Here is a 21,579-nt window from a genome sequence, read left to right as displayed (position 1 = left end):
TTTGCACTGATGCCTTTCTCCTGTGATTATTCAGCTGTGGACAGAGCAACAACCAATTCACCATCACACATGAGATACACAGGGTGGTTTTAAAACTCTGTTATCATTACCATACTGTCATTTTTTCAGCCCTGCTGTCATAATTTTCATTTGCATTGTGTGGTATGTCAGTGAATGATGCTGGAGTCACAGTCCTATAATAAACTGCCAAGTGTTTGAGCTCTCTTCTCAAACTTAAGGCTCTTATTATAGTAGTTAACTGCCACAGGGATGAAGGCACCACAGATTTGTTCACCTTGGTCTTGTTCATTGAAGTGGAAACTCCTAGCCTTAGATGTCTTTTTTGTGACGAGTGAGATCACAGCAGTACCCGAGGAGTATCCAAGAATGCATGGGAGGGTACAGGAGGTAGTAGCAAATCTCCATACTCACACAACCAGAGATCAACCAAAAAAAAGTTTTCCCATATGAATATGAATGCTTTGAACAAATCACTATAGGATTAACTATATCCTTACCTTCCTAAATAACTATGTTTTACTTCTCTGGGTTTTGTCCTGTAAATTGCTTGTCTTCTGAAGTGGTATTAGAGCTGACAATGGGTACTCCATCACATAAATCCATTTAAAATGTGTCCTTTTCTGCTGTTTAGGGGGCTAGAATTTTACTAGTGTTAGTGCACTCATGTTTGTCCAATTAACATATTAATGTCTAGCCCAAACACTATATATTTATGCTAAAAGAAGCCAAAAGATACCCTAAAAACTGAGCTCTAAATGGTAGAATTCAAATCTTTTGCTGCTCTTTAAATATATTAAAAGGGTGATACTTCTTTCATCCTTTCAGCAGTTAAAATAACTATAAAAAAGTTATCTTCATCCAAAAAGCATCTTTAGTTTAACTAACTTCTGCTTCCTGTCTTTCATGCTGATGTTTTACACTGATGTTGGATTAGCATCTGAACTTCGTGAAAAGATAAAAAGATTGATTTTTATGACATATTTAAAATACTATTTATAGATGAGTGTACAGGTGTAATAGTTTTCTGCTGTGTCATCTGAGGGTGGAAGTACAGTAATGAAGTGCTATCAGCACTTCAAAGCCGACATAAATATAATGAAAGTTTTATGACGGTTTAACTAGCTCCTTGATGGATCTCCCATTGAGTTTTATGTAATGCTCACTTAATGTCTTTAGTCTGTCTACAAGGATGTGATGAATTTGAAGGAGAGTTAAGGTGTCAGGTATGGGTTGTTGTGACTCGTATGTATATTTTTCTGAGGATTGTGGTATACAGAATGTAACAGCAGACGTATTTTCGTCAGTGGAAGTAATTTATGCTCACGTTGCATATGGTTGCCATGGAAATGTCTTTCTGTATTTTGAGTAATATGAAGCGGGAATTACTGTATGAGTATCTTCGGCCAATACACTCTACACGGTACAGTGAATAATATATTCAAGAGGAGACACTGAAAGAAACTTAAGATAATAGATGGATTTTCCTTTCTAGTTTTTAACCCTGTGAGGAGGTATTTTGTGATTCAGCATTCATAGTAATATTTCCTTTTTCATTTTTATTCTTGAATAATGGTGGGTGGTATGGCCAAAGATCATAGAGCGGTCATTTAAAGTAAACTCTCCCCATGTGAGTCTTCCCACAATTAATGTGCAGAGACCTACATGACTGGTTGTGCACATAGCTGTCTGGATTTTCCCTCTGATTATATTCTGAACTTACACATCATGATGCATGAGCCTTTTCATCTTTGTGTCACCACCTATCATGCTGCACCTTGAAGGAAATTTGGATTGCACATCACTGTATTTTAATTGTTTAATGTAGTAATCTTTTTTTTTATTTCCTTTGACAAATCAAATCAAATCGAAAGATCATCTGTTATCTTAAATTGTCAATTTTCCCACCGTATATCTTGTATTTGAACTCATCTCCTCAACTCAAGAGGAAAAGGTTCTTGTACTGTTTGATACAGTTTCCTACAGCAAAGAGTCAAGCGTGCCTCCCAGTGTACAGCTAGTATGTGTAGACATGAAGACTCTATACATTCTCCCAACCTACTTGGGATTTCATCCTTGATAGTTAATGTTTCATTACTCTTTGTGAAAGACTGAAAATATCTTCTTCTTTTACAGTTATATCCTCTGGTGGGCCAAAGGTCTGTGTGGTTTGCAATTTGGCAAACTTGTCAGTTCATCATTCCATGTTTGGCACTGATCACCACCTGCACTCATGTATATATCTATCTACTTAGCACTTTTAATTCTTATTCTTATTTTTTTTTTTTTATTTATTTATTTTTTCATGTCTATTTAAGCGTAATTTATGACAGTATGTTTGCACTGAAGCACCGCAGCAATTTCCTAATGTTGTAAACCTGCTCAACATTTGGCAATAAAACCCTTTCTGATTCTGATTCAAGACTGGACTTTCAGGAGTGTCAAAGCCATTTTAGCCATTACCTACTCTCTTTTTCACCACTTGTGTTTCTGTTTTACCGACATGGAGCAGATAAAAGACAGGTGTAGCAAAGAAAAAGTTTGTCCAGCTCTTATTAACTTATGTTACTGTAAGTGCAATAAAAGCTTTCCAAATAGTGCTAAGTGCAAGATAACTAAATGAAAGAGAAAGGAAAAGAAGGAGGGAAATGTCATAAAGAAGTCTCCAACATTCAAAAAGGAAATTATCATTTGAGCTCCACCACATGCATCCAAGTACTTCACTACATGGTTGGATGACCAGGCAATGACCTGGTCCCTCCTCACCTGACTTACAGTGAGAGAGGGCGATGCACCTCTTTGAATAGCATTTGGGAGACTGTAGTTACTGCTTTAGCTGTCAACCAGTCATCAACCAATCAAGAAACTTAAACACTCAGTTGATGTAAGGTAATGAAAAAAGGGAGGTTACGTTCATTACCAGATCTTTTTGAAAGGCAGTTTTTTGATATTTTATTTAACTAATTAAATTGAAAAATACTTTTTTTTAAAAATTATGCACTTTATAAAGCTGTATCTGTATAAACAGATGTGCTTTCCTCCATTGTTTTGCAGCTGACAGCTGTGTAACTAGCCCTCATATATCTCCTATTCGGTCAATGTCAGTCAGTGGAGTTCTCAGTTCACACTTTCTGCACTCAAAGTTGAAAAGTTGATTCTGTACATCTGGACACAGTGTTTTAGTGAGAGGAACGCCACTTGGATGATTGAGTCATTTGAGGAAGACATTATCCACTTGGATGAGTGACGAAATGTTTGACGAATGTTTGACGAAACTTTTCCCCCCTTAAAATTAGATGAACATAAGAAACTTTCTGGGATTTCCTTGCCTAGATGACTGAGCATGCATCAAGATATTAGTTTAGTTTACCAAACTTGGTACAAAGCCACACTTTCCTTTTTTCTTTGGTTTCTTTGGTTATTAATGTTCTAATAATTTTGCACATTTTGTCACGCAAGGCTTAAAATACCTGCTAAATATCTGATGTTGATGCAAGCTGCATGTATAACAGGATCCTTTTAAAAACTGGTTCAGAGTTTAGTTCGACCTCTGGGGAATCACAATCCTCCAGGGCAGCCAGCTGGCTCCTGGTGACTCGATGGTTCTGATTATTTAGGTTTGGGGATGGAGTCCATCTCCCCAATCAGATGCTCCTTTCCTAATGCACTCTCCTGGCGTGTGCTGAAAGAGCTGTGTAAACACTTTTCAGCAGAATAGGAGTCACCTTCAGGTAGCACATGAGAGAGCGTGCCTTTATTCCTTTTTTTCACGTCATCCTTGCCCTCTACCTTCCTTTGCCCACCTTCTAAGCCACGTAATCACAGTAACGGTCTAAAAAGATTCTCCAACAGGGAGAGAGAGAAGGACAAAAGAGAAGAAAGAAGGGGGTTTAATGAAATGATGAGGGGATCAGTTAAGGGTAAAGACTTTGAAAGAGTGGAATGAAAAATCAACTTGGAGTACCTATATAAGAGAAAAGTTTAGTGATAGAGAGAAAATACTGTGCAGGGAAGTCTGGGTATTATTGGTCAACAAAGATGCAGTTTCTTTTAACTCAGCTGATTCAATTTAATATCAAAAGAGAAAGGACTGTAACAACTAATGAACTAATGATTATCTATTAATGTGAAGATTTATTTTCTGAATTGATCACATCTTTAAAATCACAATAACACAATGAAACAAAAGCCTTTTTTTTAAACATTTAGTTAAATGTAATTTATCTCAAAGAAAAAGATCAGATCTTCACATTTCAGAGGCCGGGGCCAGATTATGCACAGGTTGGGAAATCTGAGAGAATAATCCAATAATTATGAGACACAATGAGAAAATGTTTCAGTTCAAGCAGGTACAGTTATCTACATGGCTTCAATGCAGCAACACAGTGAATAAAGTAAACCAGGCACAGTCTTCATCTGCAATAGAGTCTAGAATCACACACTGTAACTGTTATGCCAGACCACAGACATGTCCATTAAGATCTTCCCCACATATGTAAAACTCTTAAATAAATATGTGAATCAGAACTGTAAAGTAAAAGGTTACTTAACTTGCGATATTAATTACAATCTCTTTCAAAATTATATATATATATATATATATAATTGATTTTTGCTTCCTTTCTCTTGGAGAGCTCAACTCATTCTCGTAAAGTCATCAGCAGTAGTTCAGTGTTGCTTAATAATTCAGCGGGGGCGTTTTGTACTATTGGCTGGGTGACACTGGCTCACAGGAGAGCTGGGTGCTGTGCGACCAGATGTCTTTGCCAGGCATGGGTAAACAAAAATCCTTGCCTGGGCATAATTGTGCCCCAGGGAGATTTACTTCCTCCTTCTCTCTGATTTTCAATTTTCTGTTTTGACATTGTCTCTACTGCATCCACCAGCTTTTCATAACTGTAATGTGTAATTACCAGCAATCTAGTACGTTGATACGTTATGTCCTTGTGATTCTTTGATCAATACTTTTGTTGTTTCTCGAGTATTAGTCGTGTGTGTGTCCCCCCTTCCAATGAGCAAATATGTGCACATTTGTGCCACCACTGAATGTGCTTTTGTTTTCTCTCTGAAGATATTTTTCTTTTACTTTGTTTTCTTCTTGTAGCACTGTAGCGCTCTCAGTCGCTTCCCTCACGCCTCATGCTTTCCTTCCTCGTTGCAGTCCCTGCTATTCTCTTTCAATTTCATTTTAAAGCTAAGCCATTTTGGAGTTGAAGATAGGTCAGAAGTAAAAATTGGCCTATGGTAATGACATGGTGCATAATCCATCATCATAAGTGTTTCAGTAGTGTCAGTGTGCACTCATTTAGAATAACATGGAGAGGGGGAGCAGGTGGTAGAGTAAAGGTGTGCCAGAAAAAAAAGGTTCTTTGGGTTTGCACAGTGAGCCGCCTATATTCTCAATTACTTAAAAAAAAAGTCTTAATCATATGAACAGCCATAAACTAGTGGATTGTAGAAGTCTTCATGTTAAATGTTTAAAATATGTCGACATTTTCTTAGATTTTCGAGGAGGCAGGTATTGCAGCTGACTGCAATGTTTGCTGGAGAATGTAATTGTTCCCTTTACTGTGATCAAGTGGAAACACTGTGGGGAGCATTGCTCAGGGTGGGCAGCGGGCAAGCAAAAGCAACTCTCCATTTCACTTTGGAAGACGAGGAGTTGCAATTCCAGTTTTTTGCAGAAAAAACACTTTAGCTAGGAGTGGGGTGTGGATTCAATCAATCAATCAATCTTTATCTATAAAGCACTTTTCATACAAAAAATGTAGCACAAAGTGCTTTACATAGTTAAAAGCAGCCCACCCCACCCTCCAACTCACTCCCCAGACTCTCATTAACATAAATGATGTGAATACACACATATCTCCCCCCCCCCCCACACACACACACGCACACTTAAAGAGTAAAAATTGGGCTTGCCATAATTGAGCTTATTTATTACTTCACCATTTAGCTGTGTATGATTTTCAATGTGTTAACAAGTCAAAGAGCATCTAAATGAAGCAGAGCAAACATTTGCAAACTAATTTTAATGTTTTATATCATTGGTAGGGACCTAATACAAAAATCACTTTGTGCACCACCAATTTCAGATTAGATTTGAGAATATTGACTTTGACCCACCAAGGGCGCATGATCTAAATGCATCAGGCAGAGCAGACTGTCTTCAACAACAGACCTGATTTGCGACTCTGGGATGCGAGTGCGTATCATGAGTGCCAGATTGACGCGATGGGCTTTGCCACCTCCTGGCTATGACACTGAGAGCGTTAATTACCATGTCTTTGAGAGGACAATCTAATCTTAGGGACACATGGTGCATAAACCTGGGTGTCCCTGGGGGAGTTTGCTGCTACATTTTTGCAGAATTACATGCAAAAGTTTCTTGAAAACTAATTGATAAGTTGTTTAATTATTGCAATTATTGATCACATGATCAGTTTCTCTTTTGCATCTGTGTTTCCTGGGAATCAGCTGTTAGTCGTTAGTAATAAATCCATATTTGCATTGATAGGACTGACCCAAGAGCAACTGGGACACAAGACAAGTATGGTAGAATAAGAGAATGTTTTTCTGTTGCTGAAATTCTGTAAAAATAATATATAACATATTATGTCGTTTATGTTATGTTGTTTACCCGTGTAACTAATAGAGTCCATGCAGTTGAGAAGGCAAAAGTATAGGAAGGGACAGTTTATTGTGAGGCAATATTTTATTTACTGTAGTTTTCTTTTGTTTGGTTAAATTCCATAAGGGTTTTCCTGTTACTTTCATTATGACATTAGTTTTTTCTCTTGCTAAAACTCTGCTGTTTAACGATTCCTTTTTGGCTCTCGTTTGCTGAACAACTGCAGCTCTCGTTTTTTTGGAACACCCTACATGACTTGAATAGATTCGACTTTGACTAGGACAGAGAAACTTTAAAAAATAAAGTGCGACATGTCAATTATGCTGTTTGTTCGTCAGAAAGAGTATGGCTAACTAATGACGCTGCTGAGTTGCATTACTGGATTGAATTTTAAAATATGAATGTTTTCCTTTCCACTGCTGCAACATGTTTGCTCATATCTGATTGGTGGGCTTTCCTCTCTATTATTCTAAGGTCTTTATTTTGAATCCAGTGTTTTTGGAATTTGAACCATGCTTGGACTGTAACCCTGCTGCTGCTGCATTGATTTAAATACATTTTAAATGTCTCATATGTCCTCCACTATGTAACCACCCTTGAAATGACTGCAGCAGAAAATATGTAATTTCTTGTCCTCCTTCTGCAGCATTCCTCTCTTGTCTTATTTACAGTGAATTGATCAAACTAATTGCTCCTCCTTTGTATCTCCTGCAGGGAGAGCATAAGGACACAGATGTCGTTGAGGAAAGAAACGCCCAGGTGCAGCTGGAGAAAGCAAAGGTACTTTTGCTCTGTTGCATCATGTATCACCTGATCTGACCCACTGTGGCTCTTACAGACTCATTTTTGAGAGAGGCTGCTCTCAAGGACATGATTACATCACAGACATGAAACACACACATCAGGACATTGGATTAGCGAAGCAATATTCTTCTACTGAAATGAGTCATCACAGTCTTCATCCTTGTCGTTCCTTTATGTGCTCACTGCCAGGAGAAGGATGATGACCAAGGATATTGATTATTGCTTCACATAAATTACAATACTTTCATCTTCAGCCATATGCTTTCTAGCAAGATAGCAAAATAACCAATTTAACTGACACAAACTATATTGTAATGCAACAACATTTAAATTTGATATGTGATTAATTACTTTGCCCTCAGAACAACAGTGGATATGGAACGCCAGGACTGCCATAATGAATTAATTAAATACACCATTAAATAATTAATTAAATGTGGCAATAATTAATTAAAATGTGAAATACATAAATAATTAATTAAATGTGTCAATAATTAATTAATTACATGTGTCATAACTATTTATTTAATTAATTAATTCCAATTTTAATTAATTATTGCCACATTTAATTAATTATTTAATGGTGTATTTAATTAATTCATTATGGCAGTCCTGGCGTTCCATAAGTGGAACAACATTTTTCTGCAGTGTGTATATAATAAACACAATATGTAGATAGTCAAGATGAGGTAAAACGATTGAACCTGCTGGTATTATACTATGAATGTAATATCATATGGTTATCATTTTTAAGTCTGGCTTACATACATACAATCTGCGAGGTTTTCCTTTTGGGGCATAATCACAATTAAGGTCATTAGAGATGTGACTTTTTTAAAGCCCCAGTTGATAGCAGACTTCCTCTCTTTTGCCCTTTAAGCAGACCCTGCTGATGTGTTGTATATTAAATTAAATCCTCCCCCACAGATTTAATGTGCTCCCACTGTTGCTTTGTAATTAAGGCGGCAAAGACACCCGACCTGTCACCTGCTGACCCTGCAGCCTCTCCCACAGTCTCTAATCTTTCCAAAGTGGAGTAATTAGCAGCTTGAATGACAAGCCACTGACATTTGATTCTGATTGGATTACAACACCAACCTTCGGTCAGGAGGAACCATACAGTAGTTACAGTGCAACAAAGAAGAAACAGCAACAGGTCATTTTTCCTAAGCATAAATTAAACATATCCCTTTGGTGGAAGAAAAATCAAACAAAACATTATCGTGTCCTATGACAGTCAGACAACAGGAATTTAATCATCAGTAGCTTCGTCTTATACACCTGAAATGCAGAATCTTCCAGAATTTGTGTCTAAGCTATATTTCTAAAATATAGCACTTCACATTAAACTTATACTTGTTTTCCTAACATCTGTCAAAAGGTTGATTTATATGTGCATCAGGCCACATATTTGTGTATGTACACAAAATGCTGGCAACACAGCCAATTGTACTTGACACAGTTATGCAGTTTAGCCACACCCCTTAATTTAAAAAAATGTAGAAAAGGGAGAAAAAATTGATAAATGTTATGATCTAATGATGTTAAAACACTGGAATGAAGTCAACATTCTGAAATTCTCTAATAGTTAGTTGCAACTTCACATACAGTAAAATAGGATTGAATATTAATACAAGGATAAAAGATCAGTGACTTGTTTGGTCGTACGTTACAGCTTGTGGTATTATCACAGTAACTCTCTTTTCTTGACTAATGGTTGTATTTTTAACTTTAACCTACTATTTTTTTACTTACCTATTATTACTGACCTAATTCATTAAATGTCATATTTATAAAAGTTTAGCTTTTAGCTTTTGTAAAATGGAATACACAAGGTTACTCTCTTACCCCGATGTAGATTGTATTGTATATAATATGATTTATTAGTAATCATAACTCCTGCCTTGTATTCCCAGTACAAGCCTGTGGCATTTGCTGTACGATGCAACTTCTCTTACACGCCAGCAGACGATGACAACGTCCCTGTACCAGGCCAGGCTGTCACTTTTGAGGCCAGGGACTTCCTACATATCAAAGAGGTTTGAAACAAACACAAATACACATATCATGCAAAATTACAAACAGTACAAATGGGGGTTGTTAAAAGGACCTAACTGACAGGGCAGAACCAGACGGATTTTAAAATGAGAAGCAAAATGACAACAAACTGATGGAATGTAACCCAAGAGACGGAAAAGAAATCCAAAGAGGAGAAGCAACACAACATCCCAAATTGTCCAGATAGTGGCGTACTTTTGGTGCATTCTTCTTCTTTTCGCACATTTTGAAATGTGCTGTGGTTTAGCTGATAAAGCTATGGGGCGATCGTGGCTCAAGAGTTGGGAGTTCGCCTTGTAATCGGAAGGTTGCCGGTTCGAGCCCCGGCTTGGACAGTCTCGGTCATTGTGTCCTTGGGCAAGACACTTCACCCGTTGCCTACTGGTGGTGGTCAGAGGGCCCGGTGGCGCCAGTGTCCGGCAGCCTCGCCTCTGTCAGTGCGCCCCAGGGTGGCTGTGGCTACATTGTAGCTTGCCATCACCAGTGTGTGTGAATGGGTGGATGACAGGTTGTGTAAAGCGCTTTGGGGTCCTTAGGGACTAGAAAAGCGCTATACAAATACAGGCCATTTACCAAAGCTTGACACCTGTTAATTAAGATTTGGGTTAATCTTTAGAGACAGATAACATAAAATGCAAAGCTACAGTTGCTAAATTGGACCATTAACATCATCAGATAAAAATAATGTCACATGAGAACATCAATCTTTAAATGTCCGCTCTTCTTTTTTTCTTCTGAATGAGCAGAAGTTTAACAATGACTGGTGGATCGGACGGCCGGTGAAGGAGGATGGTGTGGTGGGCTTCGTCCCCAGTCCAGTCAATCTGGAAACCATTCTTATCCGAAGAGAAGTCCAAGCGAGGAAAGCTGCCAAGGCATTAGCCAAGTATGTACATCGTGATGCTCTTTCATTTCCTTCATGAGGGTTTTTATGCAGGAATTTCAATGCAAAAGTTGTGTTTTAAATTGACCACAAATAAATAAAATTGCTGGAGCAGAGAGACTTTGAGGAAACAGTGTTGGTTCGAATGTGTATACACTGATACTTTTGGCACAAAGACGAAAAAAAAACAGGAAAGGTTGTGATATCAGCCTGTCTGCGGGTGGTGGCTCGGTAGCGGACCTTTTTTAAAAAACAAAAAGACAATTCTAAAGTCTTTTTACTGGTGTGGAATAATAAGTTTTCAATTTAAAAAAATTATCAACCAGACTGGTAAACAAGTTTGCTGTAGTGATATGCAAATAACATTTTGACTTAAAACTTGTATCATACACTTTCCCAGCTTACTTTTTAGTAATTTAGTGTGTTCATGTATGAATGACATTAGTTATTTTATGTATTTTATGTTGTTTAACTTAAGTTTGTTTCATGTCATCATGTGTGGTAGTAAATTATAACGGAGATGACTATATTTTCCTTTTGTTACTTCAAAAGGTTGCACCCCCACCCCCCTCACCAGAAGGCAAAAGCTCATTGATTGACACAGTTAGACTGTAACACATCTAAAGAATCTTAAAAATGTTGCTTTGGTGGAAACTGCGCTGAACCACTTTGAGGGATTTGCCCTCTAAGCTTCATATATTTGTGTCTTATGCTATAAATAGACACACAGTCTCTAAGCACCAAAATCCTTCATTGCGTAGAAACATGGTGGTCTATTTTTATCATTACTAAAGCACTGAAATTCAGAGTGTGGTAAAATCAGCGTTTGGTTGTTGCAGACTTAAACTAAATCAGAGATTTCCTCTCATTTTAGCAAAGCTGCATCTCAGGTAGCTCAAGATATGAACTCGAAGAAATATACGCCTCCATCACAAGGTCAGTATGTGCATACAAGGGAGTAAAAATAAATATGTTTGCTTTTTTATTCATAATAACTGTGGAACGTGTGCGATTTTGTCATTCTGCACAAGCAGCCAATCAGCAGGTGAAAAAGAAGCCGGTAAGTGACGAAAGTGTTTACACTCTGTTTACATCTGTTTCAGCCCATCGATCCTCATTATAAAGAACACTGCTTTCTAGAAACACAACAACTGATTTTATCTTATTCATATTTTCACTGCATACAGTGAATTCTTGAATGCAGAAGCTTTGGTTTTGTCTTGTGTACCATTTTACAAATGTTGCTCTAACTTTCAGACTAAAGCAAGGATATGTGTGTTGTCCATTGGACTGACAGTGTCAGTAAAACTGGCTGTCATGATTCAGCTGTGTACAGGCAGGAAGAGGACCCAAAATGCAGAACTCCCAACACGTGGGAATAACTCAAAATTCAGCTTTATTGCTGACACACGGAAATAATACAGGACTAAACTAAGCTGGAAAATATAAACTTCATCAAGCGGCACACAAGGAAACACACAGCATGAGGGACAACACGACACTGACACAGAGAAACACAGGGCTTAAATACACTGGGGAATAATGAGGGGAATGAGACACAGGAGGAGAGCACAGCTGGGAGAAATGAGACATGACGAGACCAAAGGGAAGCAAAACTAGAAACACTGACATGAGACACAGACCTTCAAAGTAAAACTGAACTCTAGACACGTAAACTTAACAGAGACTGGGGAGGCAGAACATCGAGACCTGAAATGTAGGACAGAAGGGCACAGAGTTAACACCAGGAAACCAAACAACAAAAACTAAGAATTAGAACTCAGGAAGTACTACAGAACCAGGGAGCTAGAAATACTAGGACAGAAACCAAAACACAAACAGTCATAATCCATGATAAAATCAAAAGTAAAAGTACAAAACTCAAAACACTGGGTCACCGATCCAGGACCGTGACACTGGCCAACTGAACTTTTGACTTGCATTTAGATCACCTTGGTATATTACGGGCCAAAAAAATAGTTCATGAATTTCTAAGTTGCTATCTCATATGACCAGCTAAAAAGTGAGAACAAAATCTAATGCTCAAAGTGGTATTAATAACATGTTAATAAGTTATTCTTCTTTATATGTTTAAGCATTTGAGTACAGCCAAAATTGAGCTTGTGATCATCATGCATTATCAAACTTTGAGGTTGTTCATAAAAATAAGATAATTTTAGCCTTTAGATGATGGGTATAGTGGTTCCTCATGTAGCTCTTGTTTCATAAGCAAAAATCTAACTTTGGGGGATTTTTGTAAATTTTTTTTTTTTGCTACAGGGGGAGCAGGTGGCTATGTATGATGTAGTGCCTACAATGCGCCCTGTGGTTCTAATGGGACCATCACTGAAGGGCTTAGAGGTGAGCTTAATTTGACTTTTGAAGAAATATAAAACTCTAGTATTATTTGTTGAATTTGGAGTAACTTTATTTGTTTCCCTCTTGTAGGTAACAGATATGATGCAAAAAGCACTATTTGACTTTTTAAAACATCGATTTGAAGGCAGGTAAGTTCTGATTTAATTCTTCACATAATCTATCACATAATTTATTTGAAAAAAAACAACAACCCCAAAATAAAATAAAACAACAAAAATCATAACTGTGTAATCATGATTGTTATTTTGTCTCTGCTCCAGAATTACTATTACGCGGGTAACAGCAGATATCTCACTGGCAAAACGATCCATCCTCAACAACCCTGGCAAAAAGGCCTTAATGGATCGCTCCAACACCCGCTCCAATTTAGGTATGCCGTCTGTCATCTCCAGAACAGCTTCCCTGGTTGACATTCACAGCATAAAGACAACTGAAGCAGTAGTAGCAATAAGAAAATAAATCAATTACAAAAACAGATGGAGAAAATCATGACAGCCACTCAAAATGCATCATATATGAAAACACAATGTCCCAATTTAGCATCTCTTCCTCTGACATGTCAGTGTTATGGCTTCCCTGCACGCAAGTTCAACCCCTCCACCACCCCAACATCCACCTTCTGGCTCCAGGGCATGTTAACTTATCACTCTAATGTGAAACACATAGTGATAAAGAAGCATCCCTATGAGCTCAGAGCATGGACATCAACCTTTAACTGTCTGCTGCTGTAATGAATCAATCATTTCAAACGACAGTGGTCTGACTACACTTCTTTAATTGTTTAAGCGTTCTGGGACTCACTTTTTTGGTCTCTGGTGGCAAAAAACTTTTGGAAACCTAATTAGGATAAAATAGGAAACCAATACTGTCTGACCCAGGTTTGATATGATGCTTGCTTTACCCCATTAACACAGTGTGGCTCATGCTCACAGAGTTTGCTTTTATATATGGTCCAAAGATTATTCCAAATTCATAATGTGAGAGAATAATTTATCCATTGCCATGAAGACAAAGAGTTTGAAATGAATAGTTAAATATGATAGAGACTCAGATGAGAACACTGACATCAGATCTGCGTAAAGCAGTCTGTTGTCTGTCAGTTATGGTTATATATTGACTGGAAACTTACTGTGGATTTGATGTCTTTGTCCCAGTGACACTGTGCACTAGGATAGTGCAAATCTCGCCTTTTCCTAGAAGAGTAAATATTTGGTATCAGACAGAAGCGTGATAAAAATTTGTTTGGTTTTCTCTACTCTTGTCTTTCCCATTGCTGTCTCATCCCAGATGCTGCCGGTATGTATGACTGAAAGCACTGGTAGTCCTTGTGTTTTTGAATGCTCCACTTTCCTTCTCCTATCATTACCTCATCACATCTGTCTCAGCTGCCACTTTTTTAACACTCTGTATGTATACAGCCATTGACTTGTGGACTTCACTGTCATTAAAATTGAAATCGACTGTTATTAAGTTTCTCAGTTTGCTGGGTTGAGAGATATGCATGTGCTTCACTGTTATTTGTGAACACTATAACTCATTAAGGACAGAAGCAGCCACATTTTCTGTATGCCCTGCTTCACGCTCCCTCTCGTGGCCAGTCTTTAAATACACTCCCATGAGTGTAACAAGTCTTACTCACCGCGTGGATTAGCTCACCAAGAAAATGAAAACATCCATCCATCCATCCATTCGCTTCCGCTTATCCTTTTCAGGGTCGTGGGGGGCGCTGGAGCCTATCCCAGCTGTCATAGGGCGAGAGGCAGGGTACACCCTGGACAGGTCGCCAGTCTGTCGCAGGGCCAACACACAGGGACAGACAACCATTCGCACTCACATTCACTCGCACATTCACGCCTAGTGGCAATTTGGATTTTCCAATTAACCTATCCCCACAAGCTGCATGTCTTTGGACGGTGGGAGGAAGCCAGAGTACCCGGAGGGAACCCACGCAAACACGGGGAGAACATGCAAACTCCACACAGAAAGACCCCGGCCTGATGTTGGAATTGAACTCAGGACCTTCTTGCTGTGCGGCAACAGTGCTAACCACCGTGCTGCCACAGAAATGAAAACAAATAACCTTTAAAAGAAGTTTTATTAAGCATGGCATGTTTTTCATAAACACAGTTTTTAATCTGCTGATGTGTTTTGTGAAGTGAGTGTGCGTACCTTTTGTTTTCTATATTAGAAATGGTATAGCAGAGAAAAGATGACAATAATTACAAATAAGCACATATCCTAGAGTGTCTGTGGTTTTGCACGTGACAGTGAGATGTGCTTAAAACTAATATTGACATTTATTTTTTGTACATTATCAAGCCTGAATGACTCCCCTTAAAATATATAAAAGTATTGTCTTGATACAGTCTTGATAAGTCACTGGTATGTCTTGATACACATCCGGAACCTAAAAACAAGTTATATTTAAGATGCGTTATTGTTGTACATGTTAAAATGTTTAATCATGCACAGAGTAACTTTCCTGGATTTTAGATGTTAAAGTCTTGCTTTTGCTTTCTGGTGTTGCAGCTCAGATCCAAGGGGAGGTGGAGCGTATCTTTGAGCTCGCCCGCAGTCTGCAGTTGGTCATTTTAGACGCAGACACCGTCAACCACCCTATGCAGGTGTCCAAGACCTCCCTAGCTCCAATTCTTGTCTATGTAAAGATCTCCTCACCAAAAGTAAGCTTCACCGGAAAAGACTGTGGAATCCGATGAGACATGATTTTTCTAAACGTGAACTTTGGACTATTTCAGCTCGTTTAATATTTTGAACTAATAATAAAGAGAAACTTTAAAATGCAAGTCCCTTTTTTCACTTCCTCTTTTATTCTCCTCCTTCTCTTGATTCCTGACAAACAGGTGTTGACAAGACTGATCAAGACCAGGGGGAAGTCTCAGACCAAACATCTCAATGTTCAGCTTGTGGCAGCAGACAAGCTTGCTCAATGTCCACCAGTGAGTGCCATCTAGTGGCAGATGAGAAAAGTTGGCAGAATTGTGACTACTTTAGTGCATGAATATATACTACATGTGTTATTTCCAGTGGCACTGCTGAGGGCCCAACAACAACATATCTGACGATTTTGGTGTGCCGTTGAAACATCATTTAGACCTTATTTGTGATTCTCAAAAATAACCACAGATTTGCCCTTGTCTCCTGACTGTTACACACTTTTCAATTGAATTTTTCCATTTCCTGTAGGAAATGTTTGATGTCATCTTAGATGAAAACCAGCTATCGGATGCCTGTGAGCACATTGCTGATTACCTGGAGTCCTATTGGAGAGCCACTCATCCGCCAGAGATGGAGCCTGCCAACGCAGTGGTGGCCCAGCTGGCTGAGAATACACTGCCTGTCAGTCCTACAGTAATACCGGTACTTAAAACACAAACAAGTACAGAGAAAAACTACAAAGAAAAAACAGATGTAAAGTCTTCCTTTCATCTAATCTCATCCCATTCATCTCATGTATTAGAAAGACAGCTGAGTGTGGAAAATAAATGTTTGAACTGTGAATAATCTCATCAGAATTCATCTAACACTTTCATTTCATTTCCTCTCATCGTACTTCACTGGAAAGTTGAAGAAATGAGATAGGCTTACCTCTGGTGAGTGAGATATTTTCAGACTCTATTGTCACTCCCGTGTAGCAGTGGAGATGAGTAATTAGTACCATGTTTATCATGACTATAGTGTAATCTATGTAGAAACAACTTAATAGTGCTGTGAAACTTCCTGGGAAAATGACAGAAAACAGAAATAACACAGACTATATGAAGATAGACTAATACTGTAGTAGATACAAACAAAAGGCAATAGTTGGATTGATAGGCTGACCTACTTTTATTTAATTAAGTTAATTATCCCAAGCTAAGGCTATCAATTAAAACACATGTACTTTTCTTCTCTTCTTTGATGAATCTCTTAACATTTGGTGAAGTTGCATTTCTTTTTTACCATTGTCCTAACTGATTAAAATAAATATTTGTGGTGCAAACAGTTTAATATGTAAATGATTTAAAAAAGGAGTGTTGACTATGGAAATCAGGCTCATGCTTGCGCACATCTATACAGTTTCAACGATTGAGCTTTAAATAAAACAGCACCATTTCTACCTTTGTGCATATACTAAGTTGTAGTTTTTACAGTAAATGTGGAAACTTTGTCTTTATTCACCAAACTGAAAATAGTTTTTTGAGGACAAAATACTGACAAAGAAAATAAAAGTCAAACATCAAAATAAATGTCTCACAGATCTTTGCAATACTTATTAAACAGTCGTGACCTGTAATGTAATGGAGGATTTAAGCTCTCCACCCTCCACTACATGCAAAAATAAGATATCTGTCAATTACAGCGACAGTTTTGACCAGATCATTAGATATAAGAAGATAAATATTATTCTAAGATAAAATGATGGTTTCCATCATGAATGACCATTTTAAACCAGTGATCCAGTTATACTAATGTAATCACAATTATCTTTTAATTCATGAGAATATTTCGTCTAAAAGTCATATTTTTAACTTTTTTGCCCCAATTACCATTTCAAGTTCTATAATTTATAATACAAAAAGAACTTTCATAAAGATCTGTCCATAATCTTTTCCTGGCCTAAATTTGTAAGATGTATAATCTGTGATATAATGGTTATATTTAGTCAGAAAACACTATGTTTTTTCTTTCTTTTTTTCCTAGGATGAGCAGAAAAGCAAGAAGTCAGGTGCCCCTAAGAGGAAAGGCTCACGGGAGAACCATCTAGACCATGAGCCCCCTTCAGTCCCGGCTCAGGAGCAGACCGCTGAGGAGGGCCAGAGAGAGGAGGAAGAGCGGCTCCTGAAGACTGAGCCAAAAAGACCCCAGCACACCCACCACCATCACCATCACCACCACCACCGGCGGACGGAGCACCACAGCCACGTCCAGCACAGCCAGACTTCAGGTGGCATGGAAATACAGTCGAGCAGGGATTACGCCTCAAGGCCTCCTCGAAGGTACATGCCCGAGGTGGACGATGTCCTAAAGGAGGACGAGGAGGAGATTTACTGTAACTTCCGGGTTCATAACCACCATCATCACAACAGTAACCACCAACACCATCACCACCACCACCAACATCATCGTGGAAACATCCAGCCATATGTTGGGGAGGACTACGAACAGGAGCACAATGAGCGCAACCGGCAGCACAGACATCACCAGCATATTCCACCACGGACACACCACACAACGGATCACTATACTGCACACAACCATCACAGCTACCACCACTACCCAGGCAGAGACCGGGAGAGAGACAGGGACAGAGACAGGGAAAGAGAAAGAGACAGAGATAGAGACAGGGATAGGGATAGAGAAAGACATAAGGACAGGGAAAGGGACAGGGATAGGGATCGAGGTAGAGATAGAGATAGAGACAGAGATGCTCGACAGTGGCACAGAGATTCCTATATACACTAGTGACTGTTGTTTCTACTCCAGGTTGATGCATGGAATTATGCTTCTCACCTTATAATGCACTAATGGGCAGGGCAGGTTATGTCTTCTTTGTAGTCAATGTTTCTCCTCATATTGCATTTTTTAAAGATTTACCCTGTCCCACATGCACACATCTAGTTCTTTCTTATTTTAGCTCTTGTAAGATAAAATTTTTTGAATGTTTTATCCTAAGTCTTACGGCTCCATACGTGTTTTGGCACAAACAGTGGTCAAGGTTAAACTGCATCAGAACACTCATGACTCGCTCTAGTCTAGCGTTCACGATAATAATTTCATATATAATTTCAGTATCCACTAAGGTTACTTTTTTAATTTGTCATGATCACAGCAGCCAATAGATTTGTCTGACCATCAGTCCAATATCAAAAGATGCTCAGTTTACAGTAATTCAGAATAGCAGCAACAACAAAAAACATGTATTATGTTTTGATTCAGTATACATTAGCTGTGACATCAGACTAAAATGTTTTACTGTGACTTTGTTTTGATATTGTGAAACATTATTTTGTGTCAACTTGGTTCTTGAACCAAACAAAACAATCAGTTTGGAAATGTCACTTTAAGCTATGGGGAACTGCAATTTGAATCTTTAACATTTTATTGACTAAAGAGTAAATTTACTAATGTATAAAGTGGCAGGTTAATCAATTAAACGAAATCATTAGTTGCAGCCCATTAATGTTTATCTCCCTTATCAGACAATTAACTAACTCATTAAATGCACAAAATGTGAAAGAAAAGTTACAACAATGAATGTTGTATTTTAGGATATTTTCTTCTACATATCTGCACAGTGAGATTTTTTTGTCTGATCAAATGTTCATACAACTGTGGCGAACAACTGACTTGTGCATTTCGGTGTCACATCTTCATTTAAATTGGTGTGTCCAAAGACAAGTTATTTTAAACACTGTTATGAAAAGTCAAACTATTTTTCTACATGATTTGAGAGTGAAGTCACTACTTTACTTCCTACTTTTTACACTGGTGTACAAGCATATTTACTGACTTGTGTTTGCTGTGTCTGGAAGCATGAATAATCTTTTGGTGACACTGACCTGTGCTATATGCTGGATACTCTATGCATCTTCTTGTGATAAAATATATTGCTTGAATACAATCTCTATGCATTTGTACATACTTCATAATTGCCTTGTTAAGTAAATGTAAGGAGAACCAGAGAGCCTCTTGCACTGTTTGGTAAGACTTTGGTAGAACCACAGACTTTAACAAGACGGGATTGACTCTGTTCCTTTTAAGACTTTTTTTTTGGCTATCTTTGTTTGTTGGTTGGTTGGTTTTGTACAGCATTCAGAAGTTAATTTCGACAAATATGCATTCTATTATTGAAAATCATTAAACTGTAAAATGTGTTAAATGACACCACACTCAATAATTACTGTCCACTGAATCTATCAGCGAAAGTTTTTTTTCAAGATGAACTCAAGATCATCCAGCAGTATTGCAAGAGAGAAACAAGGTAACTTGCCCGAACACTTAAGGTCACGGGAACCAAGATGGACAAACATTTAAGCAAGCTCATATATATTTTTCATTTCATTTAAAACATCAAATAAACCAACAGAAAGCATAAATTCCTATCGCTACACTTTTCCTGGGTCTTATGGTACAACCACTAGACTAGGTGCCAAGAAAGAGAAAAGCACGACTTATAATTTGTGTTTTGCTGATAAAATCCTGAGCAATATTGTCAGCAAATTATTTTTCCATTACAGTATTTGGAGAATTTTCTCTCAAGATAGTCGAATGGTTTAATGCACAGTATTTAAAGAGAAACAAAGTCAATGTAGAAAATGACACAGAAAACAGTGGGCACAATTTTCAGGTTCACGTGTTCCATTATAGTTTTAATATGATAACGGTGGTGCTGCAAGAGAGTTCAATGTAGCTGTTGATTGTTTTACTATTGTTGTGTAGCATAACCTATAATATTGAAAATTGCAAAATAATGAGTAAAGTTTTAAAATAAATATGAAGTACAAAGAATAATACTTACATCCAAAGTACAGTGGAGTAGAAGCAAAAGTAATAAATGTTGAGCTCATAAAAGAGGTCAAAGAAACAAAACTAAACTCAGGCAAACAACTGCAAACTTAACAAACCAAATGACTGCCCAAACAAACATAACTGACCTCAACAGGAAATGACACAAGGGTATATATAATGGCTGATCAGACCACTATCACACATGAGGGGTAAGTAAACAGAACACAATCATAAACCACAAAAACGATGCAGTACAGTCTAGTTTGTTAATAAACAAAGAAGAAAATCAAAACCACTAAGCCCTAAAATCAAATATTTAATCAAATACAAAGCATAGCAACATGCATAGCTCTAATTTCTAATTTTTTATTGGATTTGTTGACAGATCTGAGAACTGAAAGCTGCATAGAATTATGTTTCATAAGTAATAAGAGTAAATGTGAAGAAAATCATAGAGGACAAACTGTGAATCTTCTGTGAATTAGATTTCTTGTACCCATCTATAGTTTCAGAGTTCCTTGATCTACGGTGCAATTGATTTTATTTGTCTTGTTTCTTTTTTGGGTATCTTTAATGTTTCAAGCTAAAGTTCACCTAATATAAAGTAAACAATAGAACAGTTACATTGCCCTACAATGCATGTTCGGTACATTTTCCCCATTGTGAGAAAGTGAGTTTTCTTTTTATTAAGTATTTTCACTGCTTCAGAAACAGAAACACTTGAATAAATTATTGCTAGTTTTGGTCTAAAACATGTTTTTCGGTCGGTCCTATGAATGCAACAGCGTATAATTTTAAAGCATCATGGTCTCTGAAACAAAACCTTTCATCAGAAGAATTCAATTACTGTTAGCGGTGAATAAACCAAACCACTTTTACAAGTTATTGCTTTGTTTTTGGAAAAGAATGATCACACATTCAAGATAAAATGTGTGGTGACCCACTAGAGGGCTCCACTCACACCCAAGCTGGGAGGAAAGATTCTGCTGTGTTTTGGCGCAATATGCTCAGTTCATGTTTGGAGGTGAATAAAGTTGGAGTGTAAAACTAGAGCTCCTGTGTCGTGTGTCACATGCCTCCATGAACGTTATTTTCCATTTATATCCAATGAAGAAATACTAACCTAACCAGTAGATAAATGTAATGGGTGTATAAAATAAAGCATTTTTGCTAGTTAAGTAGTCAAAGGAGCTTGCAAAGAAAAGCGTCTGGACTTCTTTAAGTTGCTTGAAGACATTTCACCTCTCATCCGAGAAGCTTCTTCAGTTCTAAGGTCAAATGGTGGAGAGTCTCAGAT

General features: G+C 37.8%; 1 protein-coding gene across 3 annotated transcripts in view; it reads left to right on the top strand.

The window, feature by feature from the left end:
* Positions 1-19,653, top strand: part of cacnb2b (calcium channel, voltage-dependent, beta 2b) — a 39,957-nt gene extending 20,304 nt beyond the window's left edge. For 2 of the 3 annotated variants that reach the window (XM_086270985.1, XM_086270987.1), the window contains exons 2-14: positions 7,364-7,429; positions 9,370-9,492; positions 10,258-10,397; positions 11,269-11,330; positions 11,429-11,454; positions 12,675-12,755; positions 12,843-12,901; positions 13,034-13,143; positions 14,061-14,069; positions 15,303-15,454; positions 15,635-15,730; positions 15,978-16,151; positions 17,475-19,653. In XM_086270985.1, coding sequence (XP_086127111.1) covers positions 7,364-7,429; positions 9,370-9,492; positions 10,258-10,397; positions 11,269-11,330; positions 11,429-11,454; positions 12,675-12,755; positions 12,843-12,901; positions 13,034-13,143; positions 14,061-14,069; positions 15,303-15,454; positions 15,635-15,730; positions 15,978-16,151; positions 17,475-18,236 — 1,860 coding nt within the window. In that variant the 3' untranslated portion in view covers positions 18,237-19,653. The remainder of the gene's footprint in view (positions 1-7,363; positions 7,430-9,369; positions 9,493-10,257; positions 10,398-11,268; positions 11,331-11,428; positions 11,455-12,674; positions 12,756-12,842; positions 12,902-13,033; positions 13,144-14,060; positions 14,070-15,302; positions 15,455-15,634; positions 15,731-15,977; positions 16,152-17,474) is intronic. The other variant, XM_086270986.1, reaches the window with a different exon arrangement.
* Positions 19,654-21,579: the final 1,926 nt, after the last annotated feature.

This window comes from Aulonocara sp. 'chitande type north' Nkhata Bay, linkage group LG18 (genome assembly GCF_057382095.1).
Source record: "Aulonocara sp. 'chitande type north' Nkhata Bay isolate Kocher_YH1m ecotype deep benthic linkage group LG18, A_spYH_male_GT1.1, whole genome shotgun sequence".
Taxonomy (NCBI): Eukaryota; Metazoa; Chordata; class Actinopteri; order Cichliformes; family Cichlidae; genus Aulonocara; species Aulonocara sp. 'chitande type north' Nkhata Bay.
Note: the sequence above shows the minus strand (reverse complement) of the source record. Positions and strands in the feature narration are given on the sequence as shown.